The sequence below is a fragment of the Volvox carteri genome (assembly GCF_000143455.1).
Source record: "Volvox carteri f. nagariensis unplaced genomic scaffold VOLCAscaffold_50, whole genome shotgun sequence".
NCBI classification, from domain to species: domain Eukaryota; kingdom Viridiplantae; phylum Chlorophyta; class Chlorophyceae; order Chlamydomonadales; family Volvocaceae; genus Volvox; species Volvox carteri.
The window spans coordinates 74,808-91,115 of NW_003307593.1; the positions used below are offsets into that span (position 1 = coordinate 74,808).

The 16,308-nt window shown below is 52.5% G+C and overlaps 2 protein-coding genes across 2 annotated transcripts in view; both read right to left on the reverse strand.

Annotated features, from left to right (window-relative positions):
* Positions 1-6,371: 6,371 nt before the first annotated feature.
* Positions 6,372-8,910, reverse strand: VOLCADRAFT_106735 (uncharacterized protein; the record flags this gene model as incomplete). Its single annotated transcript, XM_002955276.1, has 7 exons — positions 8,402-8,910; positions 8,060-8,203; positions 7,732-7,982; positions 7,452-7,604; positions 7,315-7,356; positions 6,796-7,149; positions 6,372-6,634 (listed from the first exon to the last, which is right to left on the reverse strand). The coding sequence occupies exons 1-7, from the start codon at positions 8,707-8,709 to the stop codon at positions 6,372-6,374; spliced, it is 1,515 nt and encodes a 504-aa protein (XP_002955322.1). The 5' UTR covers positions 8,710-8,910.
* Positions 8,911-13,906: 4,996 nt separating this feature from the next.
* VOLCADRAFT_96164 (uncharacterized protein) overlaps positions 13,907-16,308 on the reverse strand; it is a gene marked incomplete at both ends in the record, with an annotated part of 12,600 nt that continues 10,198 nt past the window's right edge. Inside the window, 5 exons of the mRNA XM_002955277.1 lie at positions 13,907-14,029; positions 14,746-14,853; positions 15,168-15,221; positions 15,612-15,731; positions 16,062-16,253. Of these exons, the coding sequence (XP_002955323.1) occupies positions 13,907-14,029; positions 14,746-14,853; positions 15,168-15,221; positions 15,612-15,731; positions 16,062-16,253 (597 nt within the window). The remainder of the gene's footprint in view (positions 14,030-14,745; positions 14,854-15,167; positions 15,222-15,611; positions 15,732-16,061; positions 16,254-16,308) is intronic.

A 16,308-nucleotide genomic window follows, 5' to 3' on the forward strand; every position in this document is an offset into this window, starting at 1 on the left:
GCATGCCCACGGCCACAGGACCAGTCATGGCTCCACACAAAGGGCCACAGCTACCATCGCTCAGCGCAAGGCCCACCTAGGACCACCAAAAGCCTGAGACGACAAACATCGGTTGCCAACCGACCAAGTGCTCTCACCGGGCACTCACAGCACATCCAAAGCACGGGGCAATGCATGCCCACGGCCACAGGACCAGTCATGGCTCCACACAAAGGGCCACAGCTACCATCGCTCAGCGCAAGGCCCACCTAGGACCACCAAAAGCCTGAGACGACAAACATCGGTTGCCAACCGACCAAGTGCTCTCACCGGGCACTCACAGCACATCCAAAGCACGGGGCAATGCATGCCCACGGCCACAGGACCAGTCATGGCTCCACACAAAGGGCCACAGCTACCATCGCTCAGCGCAAGGCCCACCTAGGACCACCAAAAGCCTGAGACGACAAACATCGGTTGCCAACCGACCAAGTGCTCTCACCGGGCACTCACAGCACATCCAAAGCACGGGGCAATGCATGCCCACGGCCACAGGACAAATCATGGCTCCACACAAAGGGCCACAGCTACCATCGCTCAGCGCAAGGCCCACCTAGGACCACCAAAAGCCTGAGACGACAAACATCGGTTGCCAACCGACCAAGTGCTCTCACCGGGCACTCACAGCACATCCAAAGCACGGGGCAATGCATGCCCACGGCCACAGGACAAATCATGGCTCCACACAAAGGGCCACAGCTACCATCGCTCAGCGCAAGGCCCACCTAGGACCACCAAAAGCCTGAGACGACAAACATCGGTTGCCAACCGACCAAGTGCTCTCACCGGGCACTCACAGCACATCCAAAGCACGGGGCAATGCATGCCCACGGCCACAGGACCAGTCATGGCTCCACACAAAGGGCCACAGCTACCATCGCTCAGCGCAAGGCCCACCTAGGACCACCAAAAGCCTGAGACGACAAACATCGGTTGCCAACCGACCAAGTGCTCTCACCGGGCACTCACAGCACATCCAAAGCACGGGGCAATGCATGCCCACGGCCACAGGACCAATCATGGCTCCACACAAAGGGCCACAGCTACCATCGCTCAGCGCAAGGCCCACCTAGGACCACCAAAAGCCTGAGACGACAAACATCGGCTGCCAACCGACCAAGTGCTCTCACCGGGCACTCACAGCGGAGTCACCCGCAAACAAAGTTCGTACAAAAAAGAACCACGCATGCCAGTGCAACATCAGCAACCCACACAGGGCAAAGCTCTGACCGCAGCTGCCGCACAAGCCATGAAGCGCACCAGCGCACCACGTAAAGCAGAAGGTAAAGTTTTCCTCCGAATCCCTGCAGGTGTAGGCCAAAGACGTCACCCACATTCTCCAAAGAAGCCCAATTCCCACGCTCGTCTAGGATCTAGAGATATAAGGCTCCTTCATGATTTAAGTTCCTTCCTGATCAGTCAGGCGACACGTGATAAAGCAGCTCGTCTGCGCAATCCGAATGTCCCCCATAAAGATGCCTGTCTCTTTCGCCCGAAGCCGTTGGCAACTGGGCCAAAGAAAATAGCAGGTTTCCCTTCAAGATGTTGTCCTGCTCCTGCGGGCCGTCAAACCACCTGGTGGACATCTCGTCACCTTCTTGCATTGCTGTATCTTTATCTCCAATCATCATGGACTTATCGATGGTAATCCTGTGCAAGCTTCCCAACGGTCGCAACTCCAAGGCGACGTGCGCCGACTTGTCCTCGAGACGAGAAGGTAACCAAAGAAAATAAGCAAATCAGTCACCGACCCGACAAGCCGGGGCTCATAACCTACAGTAAATAGTCGCGCCTCCAGCGCTGACTAATGAGCCAAAACGGGGCGCAAAAGAGACAACTCCAAGTCTCATGCAGCTCACCGTTACAAAAGGCTACAAATTACTGTAACAGCTGGTAAACGGTCCAGTTAAGCACAAGCTGGACAAGCGAGCTGACACTATGCCCTAACCTTAAATGACACTCCAAGGTCCCGAAGAGCAATAGTTGTTACAGTCAGCTGAAGAAGCTTTGCTGCTTCAGAGAACAAATAGCACTAGGTGATCAGGTTCGTACGGTAAGGCCCAACAATTAATCAGTCCATACAAATCCTATCGCAACAACGAACCATAAAATCATTAGAGAAATGTTCAGGAACACAACGATGAAGACCTACGGAAGGTTCCTTGATATGAGACGACCCACGGGACCCTCGGTTACGTTACGATTGGAGAATGCGCCAACTCCCATAACGGTCTCCAATGTACCACCAGTCATGCTTCTTGAGGACAGACCTGAGACAATTCAGATAGTTTCACGAAGAGAGCTTTCCAAGGTTTGAACGAAGCTGGCTGTCGACCGTTGCTTGTCGTCGTGAAGCAAACCGCATCCCTGCTCATTGACACACCAACGCTTAATGCTGTGGATCTGCAACCACACATAGCTGAGAATGAATCCCTTGTGGAGATTATCAATGAATTTTCGGAAAGTCCTCGCACCGATTACAGGATTACCGCCGGATAGAGGTGTTCACCACACTATCCTTTTGGAACCGAATGCCCAACCGACTTTCCAACCCCAATCGCGACTTTCGCCACTAAAAACAAGAGGAAGTGGAGAAGCAAGTCAAAGATCTGCTAGCAAAAGGATTTATTTGTCCTTCGACTTTGCCTTTCGGCGCTCCTATCCTCTTCGTGACTAAGAAAACCGGAGAGCTACGCATGTGTATTAATTACATGGCCTTGAACAAGATTACCATCAAGAATCGATACCCTTTGCCCCCGATTGATGATGCTCATGATCGTCTAGCTGGTGTGCATCAATTTTCACGGCCCTTGGTTTACCAGAAGATGTCCCAAAGACGGCGTTCACAACCCATCTCGGAAGTGGCTTTTGGCCTATCGAACGCTCATGCACCCCCCAGACTCTGACGAATCGCATTTTTTACTTGGATGACATTCTGATCTTTTTCAAGACCCCGGAAGAGCATTTAAGGGCGATGTTTAGGGTCCTCGAGGAAAATCAACTGCATGTCAAACTTTCCAAGTGCGATTTTTGGAAGACTGTCTTGGACACGTCGTGAACGCAGATGGTATCCGCATGGATCCAAAGAAGGTTGAGATTATTCGAAATTGGCCATTGCCAAAGGACATTTCTGAACTACGATCTTTCGTTTGGGATTGCGAACTATTTCCGGCGATTTATCGCAGGTTTTGGTTCCCTTGCTGCACCTCTGACAGATCTCTTCAGTGCGAAAAGATTACCAGATGAATGGCCTGAACAAGCCATACGAGCCTTCGAGACGCTCAAAGCTCGACTATCGAACGACGTTTCTGTTGCATTACGAAGCATTTCGAAGTTTGATCTCAGATGCTTCGCTGAACGGAACTGGCGCAGTACTCCTGCAAAATGACCGACCGGTCGCTTTTACCAGTTAGAAATTTCCCCCAACTGAACGGAACTACGGTACGGGTGAACAGGAGCTACTTGGGGTAATCAACGCCTTGAGAGAATAGCGATGCTATTTACAGAGTTCCATACCTTCAACCTCGTCATTGATCACCATCCGCAGATCTTTCTTAAGGCTCAGTTCGAACGTAAGCCGCAGACAAGCCCGTTGGCTTGAATTCCTGGCTCAATTCACTTTTGAGTGGATTTACCGACCAGGACGATTGAACGTGGTCGCCGACGCTTTGTCACGCCATCCCTCCTTGGCATCTGTCGTGGTATTCAATGCGGTTCAGGGCGACGAATCCTCTCGGGTTCTTCCGGATAGAAAGGGGGGAGTGCGAGTACCGCATCGTGGTGCCCAATGACCCCGCCTTGAAACGAGAGATTATTGAACGAAGCCACACGGATATCTTGCCAGGACACCCTGGACGAGATCGAACCATTGATTGGTAGAACGGAATTTTTGGTGGCCTATGCGGAAAGCTGACGTTGCAGACTTTGCAACTTCTGCCAGCGTAATAAAGCTCCCTCAGGCAAACCGCTGGGTCTATCTCGACCTATGACGATTCCTGAAAGACCTTGGAGCTGCTTCTCGATGGACTTTGTGCTCGGATTGCTCTCGACTAGACTAGGAAAGGATACAACTCCCTGGTGGTGTTTGTAGACCGACTGACTAAGATGGTGCATGTACGACCATGCAAGACGCAGAAGAGACTGCTCATTTATTCTTTGACACCGTGGCCCGGCTTCACGGTTTACCATACACCATCATCTCAGATCGTGATACCAAGTTTACTGGTGCTTTTTGGACCTCTCTCATGAAGAAGCTAGAGGTGAAGCAGGCGATGAGCAGGCAGAACGAGTTAATCGCGATTAACTCGACGATCGCGTCCTTGGAGACGCTGAGAAAATATTGTGACGGTGGAAGATATACCTTGGATATACCTGATGAATTTGCGAATAATAACTCGAAGAATCGTTCGACAGGAAATTCCTGAATTATGGCTAACATCCTAAGACCCCTGTACAACTCGAACTTCGTCATATATTGAGCTTTACGATAATAAGTAGTTTAATAGGTAATAACGATGCAAGTAACTGACATCTACGATTATTGCTCAACAAAATCAGTATTATTGCCAATATACAATAATAAAGTCCAAGCAGGGTTTCCATCACCTGCGGAGGATTATATGGCAAGTAAGCTTGATCTTAATAGTTATTTGATCAAACATCCATCATCTACTTTTTTTGTAAGAGTATGTGGAGATTCGATGGGTGATGCAGTGCTCGCCGCCAAGGGCTACGTCGATACGTATGCCAAGAGGCTAAATCTGCATTGATGGCTGCACAAGATCGAATGACTAAGCAAGAGAATAAACGACGTCGTGATGTGTCGTTTACTGACCCTACCGCATGTTATTGACCCAATAATGGGAACGAGTAATAACCGGCCTCGGTTACCAGGCTGTAAGGTTACTGGGTCGTTAACTGGCTAGGGTCGGTAATCGGTCAGTTACAAAAAAAGGCCGTTACCGGGCCGGTAATCAGGCACCGCTACCGGGTATTTACCAGGTCGTTTATCACGCGACCAGTTACAAGAATGTCCTCGGTAATGGGGCAATAACATAGAGATTATCAGGTCGATAACCGACCAAACTCTTGCGCAAATGGCTCATTAAACAGCGATTACCAGCTCAATAACGGGTTCATATTATCCCGTTAACATGCCGTTAACGGGATAACATGAACCCGTTGATGGTGTGACAGCACAAACAGCATGTTAACGGACAGCATACGACGGTACAGGTCACACCATCAACCCCTGCTGTCAGCTCTCATATGCACTTCGAATGGCAGACTCCCTCGTACACAGAGCATTGCCCATGGCCTACTACAACCTGCTCACATCTCTCATAGGTACCACGAGGACTAGAGGCCCTTCTTTACTCAGCATTACCCATGGCCTGCTACTTTGAGGCGCCCCCCATGTTCCTGAGCACTGCCCGTGGTCTGCTACCTCCGCTGCTTCTTTGGCCCCCCCTTCCGAATCTCTGCCATGGCTCCCTTCTTGCCCTTCTCCTGCTGCACCTTAGCCCCGCGGGTTTGTACACCTCTGCTGTTACTGACACCAAACGACTCCTTGCTCTTTGCGTGGTTAAACGCTGTGGCCCTGTAGCGACTTCCAGCCGGTCATAGAGAACTGAGTTTGACGGCTTTGGTTGCGTATTGTTCCGGGCATAGCACGAGGCCGAATATTGCCATATCATTAAATAGAAACTATAAACGCGTTGAGAACGGTCATATGCTTACGGCGCACCGCATAAAGACTGACGAATGTAGGTTTCGATCTCGCGACGTAAAAGCAGGCGGTTTGTGTCTTACGATCTAGCTTCGGTCTGAGAAATGTTCTATGACAAATATCTTGTACTAGTTTCTTCTCAGTTTCCGTTGGCCGCCATGAACCTGGCCCGGAGCTGCGTAAACTGGTAGTTACCGTTGCGTAATGAAGCAGTTGCTGCACGAAAAGGGTAGCTGCGTCTTATGTTGACCATACGACAGTTGTACGAATGGCGGGTGCGTTTGCCATATATAAGGCGCGGCCTGACCAATGTTTTCTAAGGGATATTCCAATCATACAACTCCCGCGCACGGTAGCAGGACGCACCGGCCAAGGCAGTTTGTTACTGGATGACTCCCACCCATTTTATCTTGTCACAACCGGCTAGGTTCCAACCCGACAGTGGGCCTAGTGGCCAAGAGGCAGTAAAACTCTGCTCACATCAGGCCCACAACCACACCTGGGCCTATGGTCTCAAAACAAAACTCTGATTCTGCTTCCACTCGCGCACACAAATCTCAATCCTATCTCACTTAAAACAATCTACTGGTATCAATTCCTTTCTCTAAACGATCCTGGGCGCCCCGGTGTGTCCATCCAGCGGTTCCCCCAAACGCAAAATTCTTGGGCTGCTGCTGGGTGCCGCCTGCCGCGGCGCGGCCGCTACAGGCCCAAAAGCCGAGGGGTCCTCCGGCAACACTGGTGGGGTTTCCTTGCGTGGACGCTTGATGCGAGCAGGCGCCACCATGGCCACAGCTTCTTGACTCTCCCGAGCCTTAGCCGAAGGTTGCCTCATGCACGTGGACCGCCCCCTGGCATCCAATGCCCCTACGATAAGGGAGAGAGATTCAGAAAGTAAGTTTCATGTGTAGTCGGAATTTATTGCCTTGCTGTTAGTAAGTTTCGTGTGTAGTCGGAATTTATTGCCTTGTTGTTAGTAAGTTTCGTGTGTAGTCGGAATTTATTGTCTTGTTGAAGACACAATTTACCTTTCTCATGCTCTCTGTTCACCGGGACCTTGCGGTGTCCAGTTGGTTGAGGCACGAACTTGCTCTCCTTCTGGCTCTTGGTTCTGCCGTACTCCTTGAGCAGGACTTTGCCCCCCGTCCCCTCGCCATCCTCCCCTCCCTCGTCCTCCCCTCCCTCGTCCCCCCAGTCCGCTTCCTCCCCACCCATGTAATCCCCGCCCTCGTATGGCCAGCCCCTGTACTCCCCACCCTCATCCTCCCCACCCTCGCCCTCGTCCTCCCCGCCCAAGTCCCCATCATCTCCCTCATCCCTATCCTGGCGGCTGCTCTTCTGGCCGAGGGGCTCCTGCTGCATCTCCATCATGTCGGCCTGGCCTGGGGGGTTGTACATTTAGTTGTGAAGTTAGGGAGGGATACAAGCAACATGATGTATTGCATGAAAGGGAAGTTTCAAGTAGGTAATGTACATGACCTTCATGACTGATCTTAGTAACAATGCGTGGGTATTTAGGTTTTTACTGAGCAGTGGTGTTCACTTACCCTCCGTTGCAGCCGTCAGGTTGCTCTTCTTGCGTTCCTGACCTGCAAAAGAGAACAGGGAGGCAGAGATTGCAAGTGAGGTTGAGGTCGTCTTAAGGTTGAGGAAACGCCTACGTTTCCTTCTTAGCATGCATTACCTGCTGGCTGAGTGCTGACCTCGACATGGTCAGTCACCCACTTCTTGAAGAGGGAGGTTGCACGGATGGTGTCCAAGGTCGTCACGCTCTCGAGCTGAGCCTTGTCTGCAGGCATCAGTCCGATGGCCTTGAAGAAGTCCGACTTCTTCTTCTCTGCATGCATCGGCATCCGAAACATGGGTTACTCAAACTAACGTAAAGGTCAGCACTGTGGGAGTGTGAGGTGTAACGCACACTTTGTTTGAATATTGTTTGGTTTCGGAAACTTCACCCTTTCTACCTGACTGGTGGTTTGCCATCGCGTTTTGCAGCTTCGCCTTCAAGGCGTCATAGACAGCGTCGTACATAGCCTTGTCTGTCTGCTGAACCTTCGAGAGGCTGTCTCCAGTCAGTGACCGGAAGAGCGCCGCCATCCACTGCTTCCCCAAGTACCGAAGGTCAACGATGTCGGTTGTCTCCTTCACCTTAACCTTGTCCTTCTTCGCCAGTGCGGACGACAGGGTGTCCCATTTAACCCCAATGATAAGGAACCTGAACATGTGCTGGTGTTATGTGATCTTGCTCAAAAAAGTGCCCATGTCTACTACATCTATCTATGTTGTACCTACCCGCACGTGTACCACTTGTTGATCTTGATGGCGTCGGGCTTCGAAACCTTCTTAACGACCACCTGGTACTTCAATGGTATGGTGGAGGACAAGGACGTGGGCGCTTGCCTGGTTGTGGAAGGCTCACTTCCAGATGAGGCGTTACTGCATGACATGTCAGTGAGAACGGAATGAAGTGTTGAAAGAACATCGTGACAGAGTTGCAGAGCATCACAAGATAGCCAGCGCATACTGACCAGCGCATACTGAGAGTACATGTGTGAAACCCCTAGGGTATCCGTTACCTTTCTTTATCAAACGCTTAACCTGTTGCCCCCCGTTCTGCATACCCTTATTCCTTACCTGTTCCGGCGCTTGTTGATGTCCTTGGGGACAAGAACACGAACGAGTGTGCTCGACTCCAAGGCGTCGATGCCAAGCGTGGTCATCAGCGCCTCTTGCACGTGCTTGGCGCCGAAGTACTCGGACGCCTTCACTAATTCCGCAATGAACGCGTCCATCTTCAGAGCCTTCTGCCGTAAATAGTTCCTAAGTTTGTGGGCGACTAAACCACTGATGCCATTGGCGCGGGCCACCGCCGTAACGTCCGGGCTGCCGTCAAGAGGCCTAGGGAGAGATGGAGGAGAAACGTAGTCTTCTAAAACATCCATGAGCACGGAGTGTGCACACGTGAAAAGGTCGGCGGCTTCAAGTAGTTGCAAATTGTATAGCTAAGCTACGTACACGTAACCACTCTTTATAATACCCTATCAAAGTAATGTAAGGGGTTTGTGTTCGTTACCGAGTAGGTATGGATTGGCTTTGATCAGTACGACTCTGTGTCGTGTATGGCTTTCAGGGCGTTTCCACTTGGCCGCACACTAACTTTAGAACATTATCTTTAATGTGGACTTAGTGTGCGGCTAGTGGACAGGTGTTTCCACTAAGCGCCCCGGATCCATACGACAGGTTGGTTTAAAGGCACCAAACCATTGTTATAGTAAGAGTGGGTGTAATTTAATGCGCAAATCATTACAGTTTTGTCGGCTAATTGCTGGAATGTGGGCAATTCGGCCGGTCCTGCTGTGAATTCCACTGGTTAGCGGGCTATTTAAATAGCCCGCTATATAAATACCATAGTGACAGGAAATGTTCGTCTTTTTATTGTTCGAGATACCCTCAAAATTACACCCGAAAATATTGGTGGAACTTTTGAATTCGTAAGAAGCCAACGCAACCGAAGCAACGGTGCCTGCAATGTTCGTAAATGGGTCCGACTCAGAACGCCGATTGACGGAATAGCTGGCCAAAGTCGGGCTTCAAGCACATCGGCTGCCAATGCAGGAGCGGCAAAACCAGCTCTATCCGTAGCTGGGGCGCCGCGAGCAAGTGTGAAGAGTCCGCATTGAGAGGGCTTTGTTGCTTAGGCCGCTCGGCCCTCGGATGCATGTCCGTTCAGTTACTATGGATGTATATGTGGCCAGTTAAATGGAATTCGACGAGTAAATACTGTGTTGAAGGCATTGTACGATTTGGCTTCGGAGCACACATATATTCGTAACGACCATCGCCTGGAACAGCTTGTAATTTATATGTGACATAATTTCGTAATGCCGTCGCGAATTTAAAAACACGAACATTTCCTGTAACTACGGTAGCCCGCTATTTAAATAGCCGCAACTTTGCGGCTGTGGATAAAGGAAAATACAAAAGCCAGCGTAGAACCTTGAGGAAGGAAAATGGCGGACTATGAATCTTCCCGCTCAGAAGCTAATGTCCACTTTGAAAGTTATCAGCAGGTCTGAGGCCCTGATAACTAGTGTGCCACTAATGCGGACTTAGTGTCCGAGGCGTACGCACTGGGCCCTTCGGCTTTTCGCGTACGGAGTCCCTTTACGCGATTTTTTAAAGAGCTTTTACTTTCTATTAATGTATTTAAACTAGTTTCTTATCGCTTGCATGATTTGCTGAGCCAGGCGTGAGATTTTTTGAACTTAGGAAACACCCTGTTTGTCAGACTATTTAAGGCATCCCTACACCATATTTGTAAGCTTAGTAATCTTCTCTTCCTTGTCTCTCAGCCAGCTTCTGATGTCGGGCTCTGCAGATCGGGAAAGTTGGGAACTAATGCTTCCTCCAGTCGCCAACTGGAGCAGACTGGAGCCAGTTCCCTTCCAGTAATCTGCGACATAACACAAGGAGAACTATTGTAAACGTATGCTGCACCTCATACCTAGGTAACGACCGTAAGAACGGAAAAGTGTACGGCATCCATATAAAACCCTAAGAGGGCAAGAACCAAGCAGGCGTGTTACATCCTAATTACTTAACATTATATGTTACCTATGACGTAAATGAAAATGTCGCCGCGACGGTTCACTGTCTTTATACTTAAAGTATAAAGAAAGTTTCCGTGTTTGCTCTTCTGGTCGTCGCTTGCTACTCGGTGTCTACAGATACGGTACCTGAATCTCATCTGAAACTATAAGTAGTGGTTTGGAAAGTTCCTCAGAAACGTCTGCGTCACCTATTCCATCAACTTCCTCTAACCATGGAAGCCCTGTTAACGAAACGATTTCTATCATGGAAAGATCTTCAGATGGTGAAGATATAGCTGGGTCGGCACCAGCACCCGTCGCGACAGTTGTTGCCGCAGTAGCGACAGCTGCTGCGGCCGCAACAGCAGCTGTCGCTGTAACCGATGCTGCAGGACCAAGTCTTGATAAACGACACCGCCATCCACATCCTCAACTCAGCGATGACCCATTTGTCTCAGATTCTGACTTCAACGTCGGCGGTGACGCGGTGACTGGCAGTGGCGCCGTACAGCACAACCTGTCAGGAGAAGAACAGATAATGAGCGACGATGTGGGCATCGATCCTAATGCAAACGGTGACGCCGACGTTATGTATGGTGCTCAGCCAGTGCAATTCAATGATGATGGCGGCGTTGAAACATCTTCGGGGACCCTTGAATCCGGTACGCATGTGGGGTACAACCAACACGTCGGTATGAGCCTGCTGCCTTGTAACGCTTTTGGAGCATGTGTGTGCCGTACGTATCTCAAATTGTAACTTGTCATGGCGTTCATGTTCTCAGGGGCCGATTCAAGTGGCCGTTGTCCTGGAGCTGATGGGGCACGTATGTACACACGCTTCATGCGAGTCAGTGTGCCTCCCATGCCTGACAATTCTGTCGCTAAAAAGCTAGTGTTACAGGTAGCAATTGACGCCCTGGACCATAAGGACTGCAGTCCAGTGGTCACCGAGACTGTAGTCGGAAACATGCTGCTCATCAAGCGTCGTGATTAGAAGGGCTTGGGTGCAAGCCCAGCTCAAAAGCTTGCAGCAGATTGCCTGCCGAAAACATACAAAGAGTCACTCACAATCCTGAGTGACATATTAGTCTCTAGTGCAGTGCACGGCCAGCTGGCCCGATGGCTCTACTCTTCGTGAGTCTGGAGCCCACTGTAACCACCACACACACACAACAGCGCTTTACGCGACCAACCATTTCCCAGGCCCCTTGGACGTGGAACATTAGCGTCCAAGATATAAAGCTGCGCGTATTCATTTGTTAAGCACTTTCGAGAATAAGTGAGTTAAATTCTGCCTGAAATGTCGTGGCCCATGGGTCACAAATTTACGCAGGTATGTGCACTATTGCCATTCGCCGGTGTTCCACACACATGCTAAGTTGCATGCACCAAAATGTCGTAGGCCGCGACACCATCAGCGGTTGAGCTGGTAGATCTTACGCGTGTATGCATGTATTGTATTGTATTGTATGCATGTCTGCACGTCGCTTGCGTGTGGTTGCCATTGGTGCAACGACTGTAGGCTTCTTGTTAACGACTTTCAGTAACCAGCAGGCCGCCTCGCCCCCTCCCCCGGAGCAAGCACAACTTTCCTGCTGCAGGTACCCCTCCGTCTGTACGACCCCTAAGCGGTACGGCAACTACTCAAGAAAACTTCATGTTTACGTGCGTCTTCGCCTAGCACGTCGACGTGGCATGCCACAATACTACATGCCACAATACTACATGCCACAATACTACATGCCAATGCTACAATACAACGTGCCACACGGCACGGGCGGTTTAAGATCCTAAGTTCGATTCCTGGGTAGACCCCGACGCTGTCGAGAACATGAGATTACGGCTAGGTACTGAGATGTGGCGTTGAGGTCACAGCTGATGGACTAATATTCGCACGATGAATTGGTGGTGAATGTTCGGGTGAAAGGAGGAGGGATTTTAGGAGGCAGAATCGACCGCCTTGCACTTGCAGTTCGTATGGCGTAGTACAGTGCGGTAATGGTGGATGGTGCTGCATGGTGCGATGGTGCTGTAGGGTGTTCAATCCTGGATGTGACCATGCAAATGTGTGCAAACGGCGCACTCTGTAACAAAAACTACAACACGCCACATGCCATATGTATATCACTCGTTTCGCTGCTGTGGCACTCGCCTCGCCTCCACCAGGTCGTTCAGATCTGTTGAAAACGAAAGTTGAAAACGATACCCATCCACAATGTACCTCGCTATCGCTGTCGCTATCGGTATCGGTGTACATCCCTTCAGAACGGGAGAGGACAAGTGGATAGGTTTCACCTTCTTGGGAACCGGGAAAACGGCCCTCTTCGGACTCCGCCGCCTCGGCATCCGTGTACATCGGAGGCAGACGCGACATCCGCGTACAGGTCTTAAACGGTCGTTTCAAACGGGATTGCACGGGATGGATGGTGAATGGCGGCGGCGTGGGGAGTACCGCCACGCCGTCGAGACGCCCACAACCCACGGCTGCATGTGCTCTTCTCCTGGACGGTTACATTCGGATGTTATTTGATGTCCACGCGGCTAACCATCCCCCCTGCCTGCCCGGGTGAGGGGCACACAACAGGAAGGAGTGCGTGGATTCTCAACCGGTGATGCAGCACATACAGCACATACATTAGTGTCTTCGAAATGCGTTGCGGCACCCATACATCACTTCAACCAAGTCCTTCGCGTGAGGACGTCTAATGACCTTCCAGGTAGTTATCATCCAGGTAGTTGTTAGTTGGTCATCCAAGATGAGCCCCAACCGGATGATCATGAGCTGCCTTGCTGAACATCATTGTAAGGGGCACCGCACGCATCAACCGCACGGAAACGGAGAACAGGAATGTAACGGCGATTCCCCTTCTTTCCTTACAGCAAATCAGACACGGACAAGTTGGAGTCAGTCCGACATACACCCGGTGCGAAATTCCGTCTTCCGGATAGCTAAGGGCCGTCTGGTTCTTTTGTCTTAACCAGGGTCACCTCCATGTGCGGGTTTGCCGCATCACTTCCCTCCATCCCGCGCGTGCCCTCTACCCCACCATAGAGGACAAGGATCCCGGATGCGAGGTCTGAATGGCAATGGGACAGTTAACCGTCTAACCGTCTAACCGACGAATCTTACCGGCAAACAGCTCGGGTCGTTGTGTGTTCGTGTTAGAGCACGGGGGCCCACCGGGGTCGGAACGGCATGCGTGGTTGTGCATTTGTGCATTCTCCCCTCCCCACTTCCCCCCTACAGAAACACATCATCACTCTCCCACACACACATCACCCCCAGCAACCCCCCATCTGCTTCCCTTTCCCCCCGCTTGTCGCCGGCCCACCCAACCCAATCCAACATAACCCAACTCTAAGATTAAGATTTCCATGAAACGTCAAAGGGACTAACCCAGGGACAGCGGGGCACACGTGCACGTGTCATATGCACACACACACACACTTGCACACACGCACGCATTCACAAGGACAGTATGTGGCTCGGGGCAAACAGCATGCCCCAGAGGCACATGTGTTCACATGCGCACATACATATGCACATGCGTTACATGGCCACAGCAGTCATCAGTCGCTGTGGGAGCGCAGTGAGCAGGTGGTCCACGGCCGTCACAGCGTCTTCCGGGGACATGCCGTCCAGCGGGAGGCTTGAGAAGCGGCGCAGGAACGACTGTAGTCGGGCGGGAGGCGGGTAGGAGGGTAGGAGGGGGCTGAGGGGCTGAGGGGCTGAGGGGCTGAGGGGCTGAGGGGCGGATGAGGAAGGGCCGCATCGGGGGTAGATCATGCGGCGGGGAGCAGTGCGTTGTATAGCGGTGCAAAGAAAGGGCCCAAGGCGCGAGTTCAGCTGTGTAGCCGCGCGGGAGCAGCGCCGCATATCCGGACATACATACATACTCGCTTTCGGATGGATCTAAAATTCCCTAAGGAGCGGGCCATCAACCGGCATCATGGAAGCCGATACGTAAGACGCAGGAAACATGGAGGAGGGGTTGGGTTTCTTGGCATGGATGAGGGCGAAAGAGAGCTGACGGGTGCGCCGGATGCGGGATGAGATGTATGTATGCATGTATGTATGTGTGTATGTGTATGCGGTGGAGCTTAAGGGGGCTATGGCCTCCAGGTAATGGAACAATGCGAGGGAAGAACCAAGCACACAGCTATCCGCCACCAGCAGGAAGGGGGGCCAGTCGCGCCGTCACGGAGTGTTAGGAGGTGACACAGGAGGACTACACAGGCCTATCAGCTCCCACAGCCAACAGCAAAACACCTACACACCACAACTCAACAGCCCCGCCCGAAGAACTGCAGGCAGGCAGGCTACAGTTCCGCGCCACCACCACCCCCGGCCCTCCTCCTTTCCCCCTCACCCCCACCACCACCACCAACCTGCAGCTCCGCGACGTCCGCAGCTGCAGCCGCCTCATCATCATTGTGATGCGGGCCCGGTGCGCCACCACCCTCCGTCCGCAGCCGCTTGGCGGCAGGGACGTGCAACTGCGGGGAGTGAGTAATACCCGTAATTTAAAGGCGAGAGTTGGGGTGCATGTGTATGTCGGGGGGGGGGAGGGGAGAAGGTAAATACAGCGTGTGGCCGCCTGGTAGTGGGTGTAAAACGGGTGGAGCTGTGCGGATGCGGCTGGTAAGCGCGGTTGTGTCGGGGTCCACCGCCATAAATAGCATTACAGCAATGTAAGGTTCTGTACTGCGAGGTTAGCCGGTCCGTACACAGCCATGTCCTCTACACAAATACATACATACATACGTACGTACGTACATACCGAACCTCCGTTCCCCATGCCGTATCTCACCCTGGCTTGCCCCGCTTCCAACTGCTTGAGGCGCTGATTGGCCATCGCGATGACCTGCAAACGAGCGCGACAGACAAACAGACAGACGGACAGTCAGTGTCCATGTGGATAGCTTGTCAGGAAATATAGATGGACTTGAAGAGTTGAAGGGGGAGCAAGGGGGAAGAAGTCTCATTTCGTCTTACTTTATGACCGTCCCTCCCACTTCAAATACAAGCTCATGGTAGGAATCGGGGTTGCTGCGGCACCAGCAGTCATCTGCCCTGCCCTGCCCTGCCCTGCCCTGCCCTGCCCTGCCCTGCCCTGCCCTGCCCTGCCCTGCCCTGCCCTGCCCTGCCCTGCCCTGCCCTGCCCTGCCCTGCCCTGCCCTGCCCTGCCCTGCCCTGCCCTGCCCTGCCCTGCCCTGCCCTCCTCTGCCCTCCCCCTGCCCCCCACAGCCCTCACCTGCGGCGGGAAGCCCGCACTCTCCGCCACATGCACCCCGAACGACTGATCACACGCCCCCTCCCCGATGCGATACAACATGGTTAGACGCTGGGTGGCGGGGTCGATGATTGCGGTGGCCTGCATGCGCGTGTACATGTGCGTACGTAATGTTGGAGGCCCGGGGAAGTGAGGAGGGGGGGAGATAGGATAATGTAAGGAATGGCGGGTTTGGCCAAACAGGGGAAACCCAGGTGGACCGATGAGTGGGCGGTTTGGTGGTTGGGTGGTAGAGAGACGAGCAGGGCAGGGCAGTGAATAGTAGAGGGGGGTTTCAGGGAGGAGGTAGAGGAGGAGGAGATTGGGTGGTTCGGTGGGTAAGTGGGTAAAATATTGAACTCCCCCAACGGCCATTGCCCGTCTCCACTTCCCCGCCAAGCCGCCGTCCAACCCGCCGTCCAACCCCCGAACCTGCATGTTCTTGACCCCCACTGCCGCCTTGAGCTCCGTCAGCTCATGGAAGTGTGTGGCGAACAGGGTGGGCGCCCCCACATCCGGACCGGCGAGGTGCTCGCTGATGGCCCAGGCCAGTCCGAAGCCGTCGTAGGTGGAGGTGCCGCGACCCAGCTCGTCGATGATGACCAGGGAGTGGCTGCTGGCGCCCTGGGGCCGGCCACCGGGGTGGGGAGTGGAGGAGGAGGAGGGGGGGGAGGGGGGA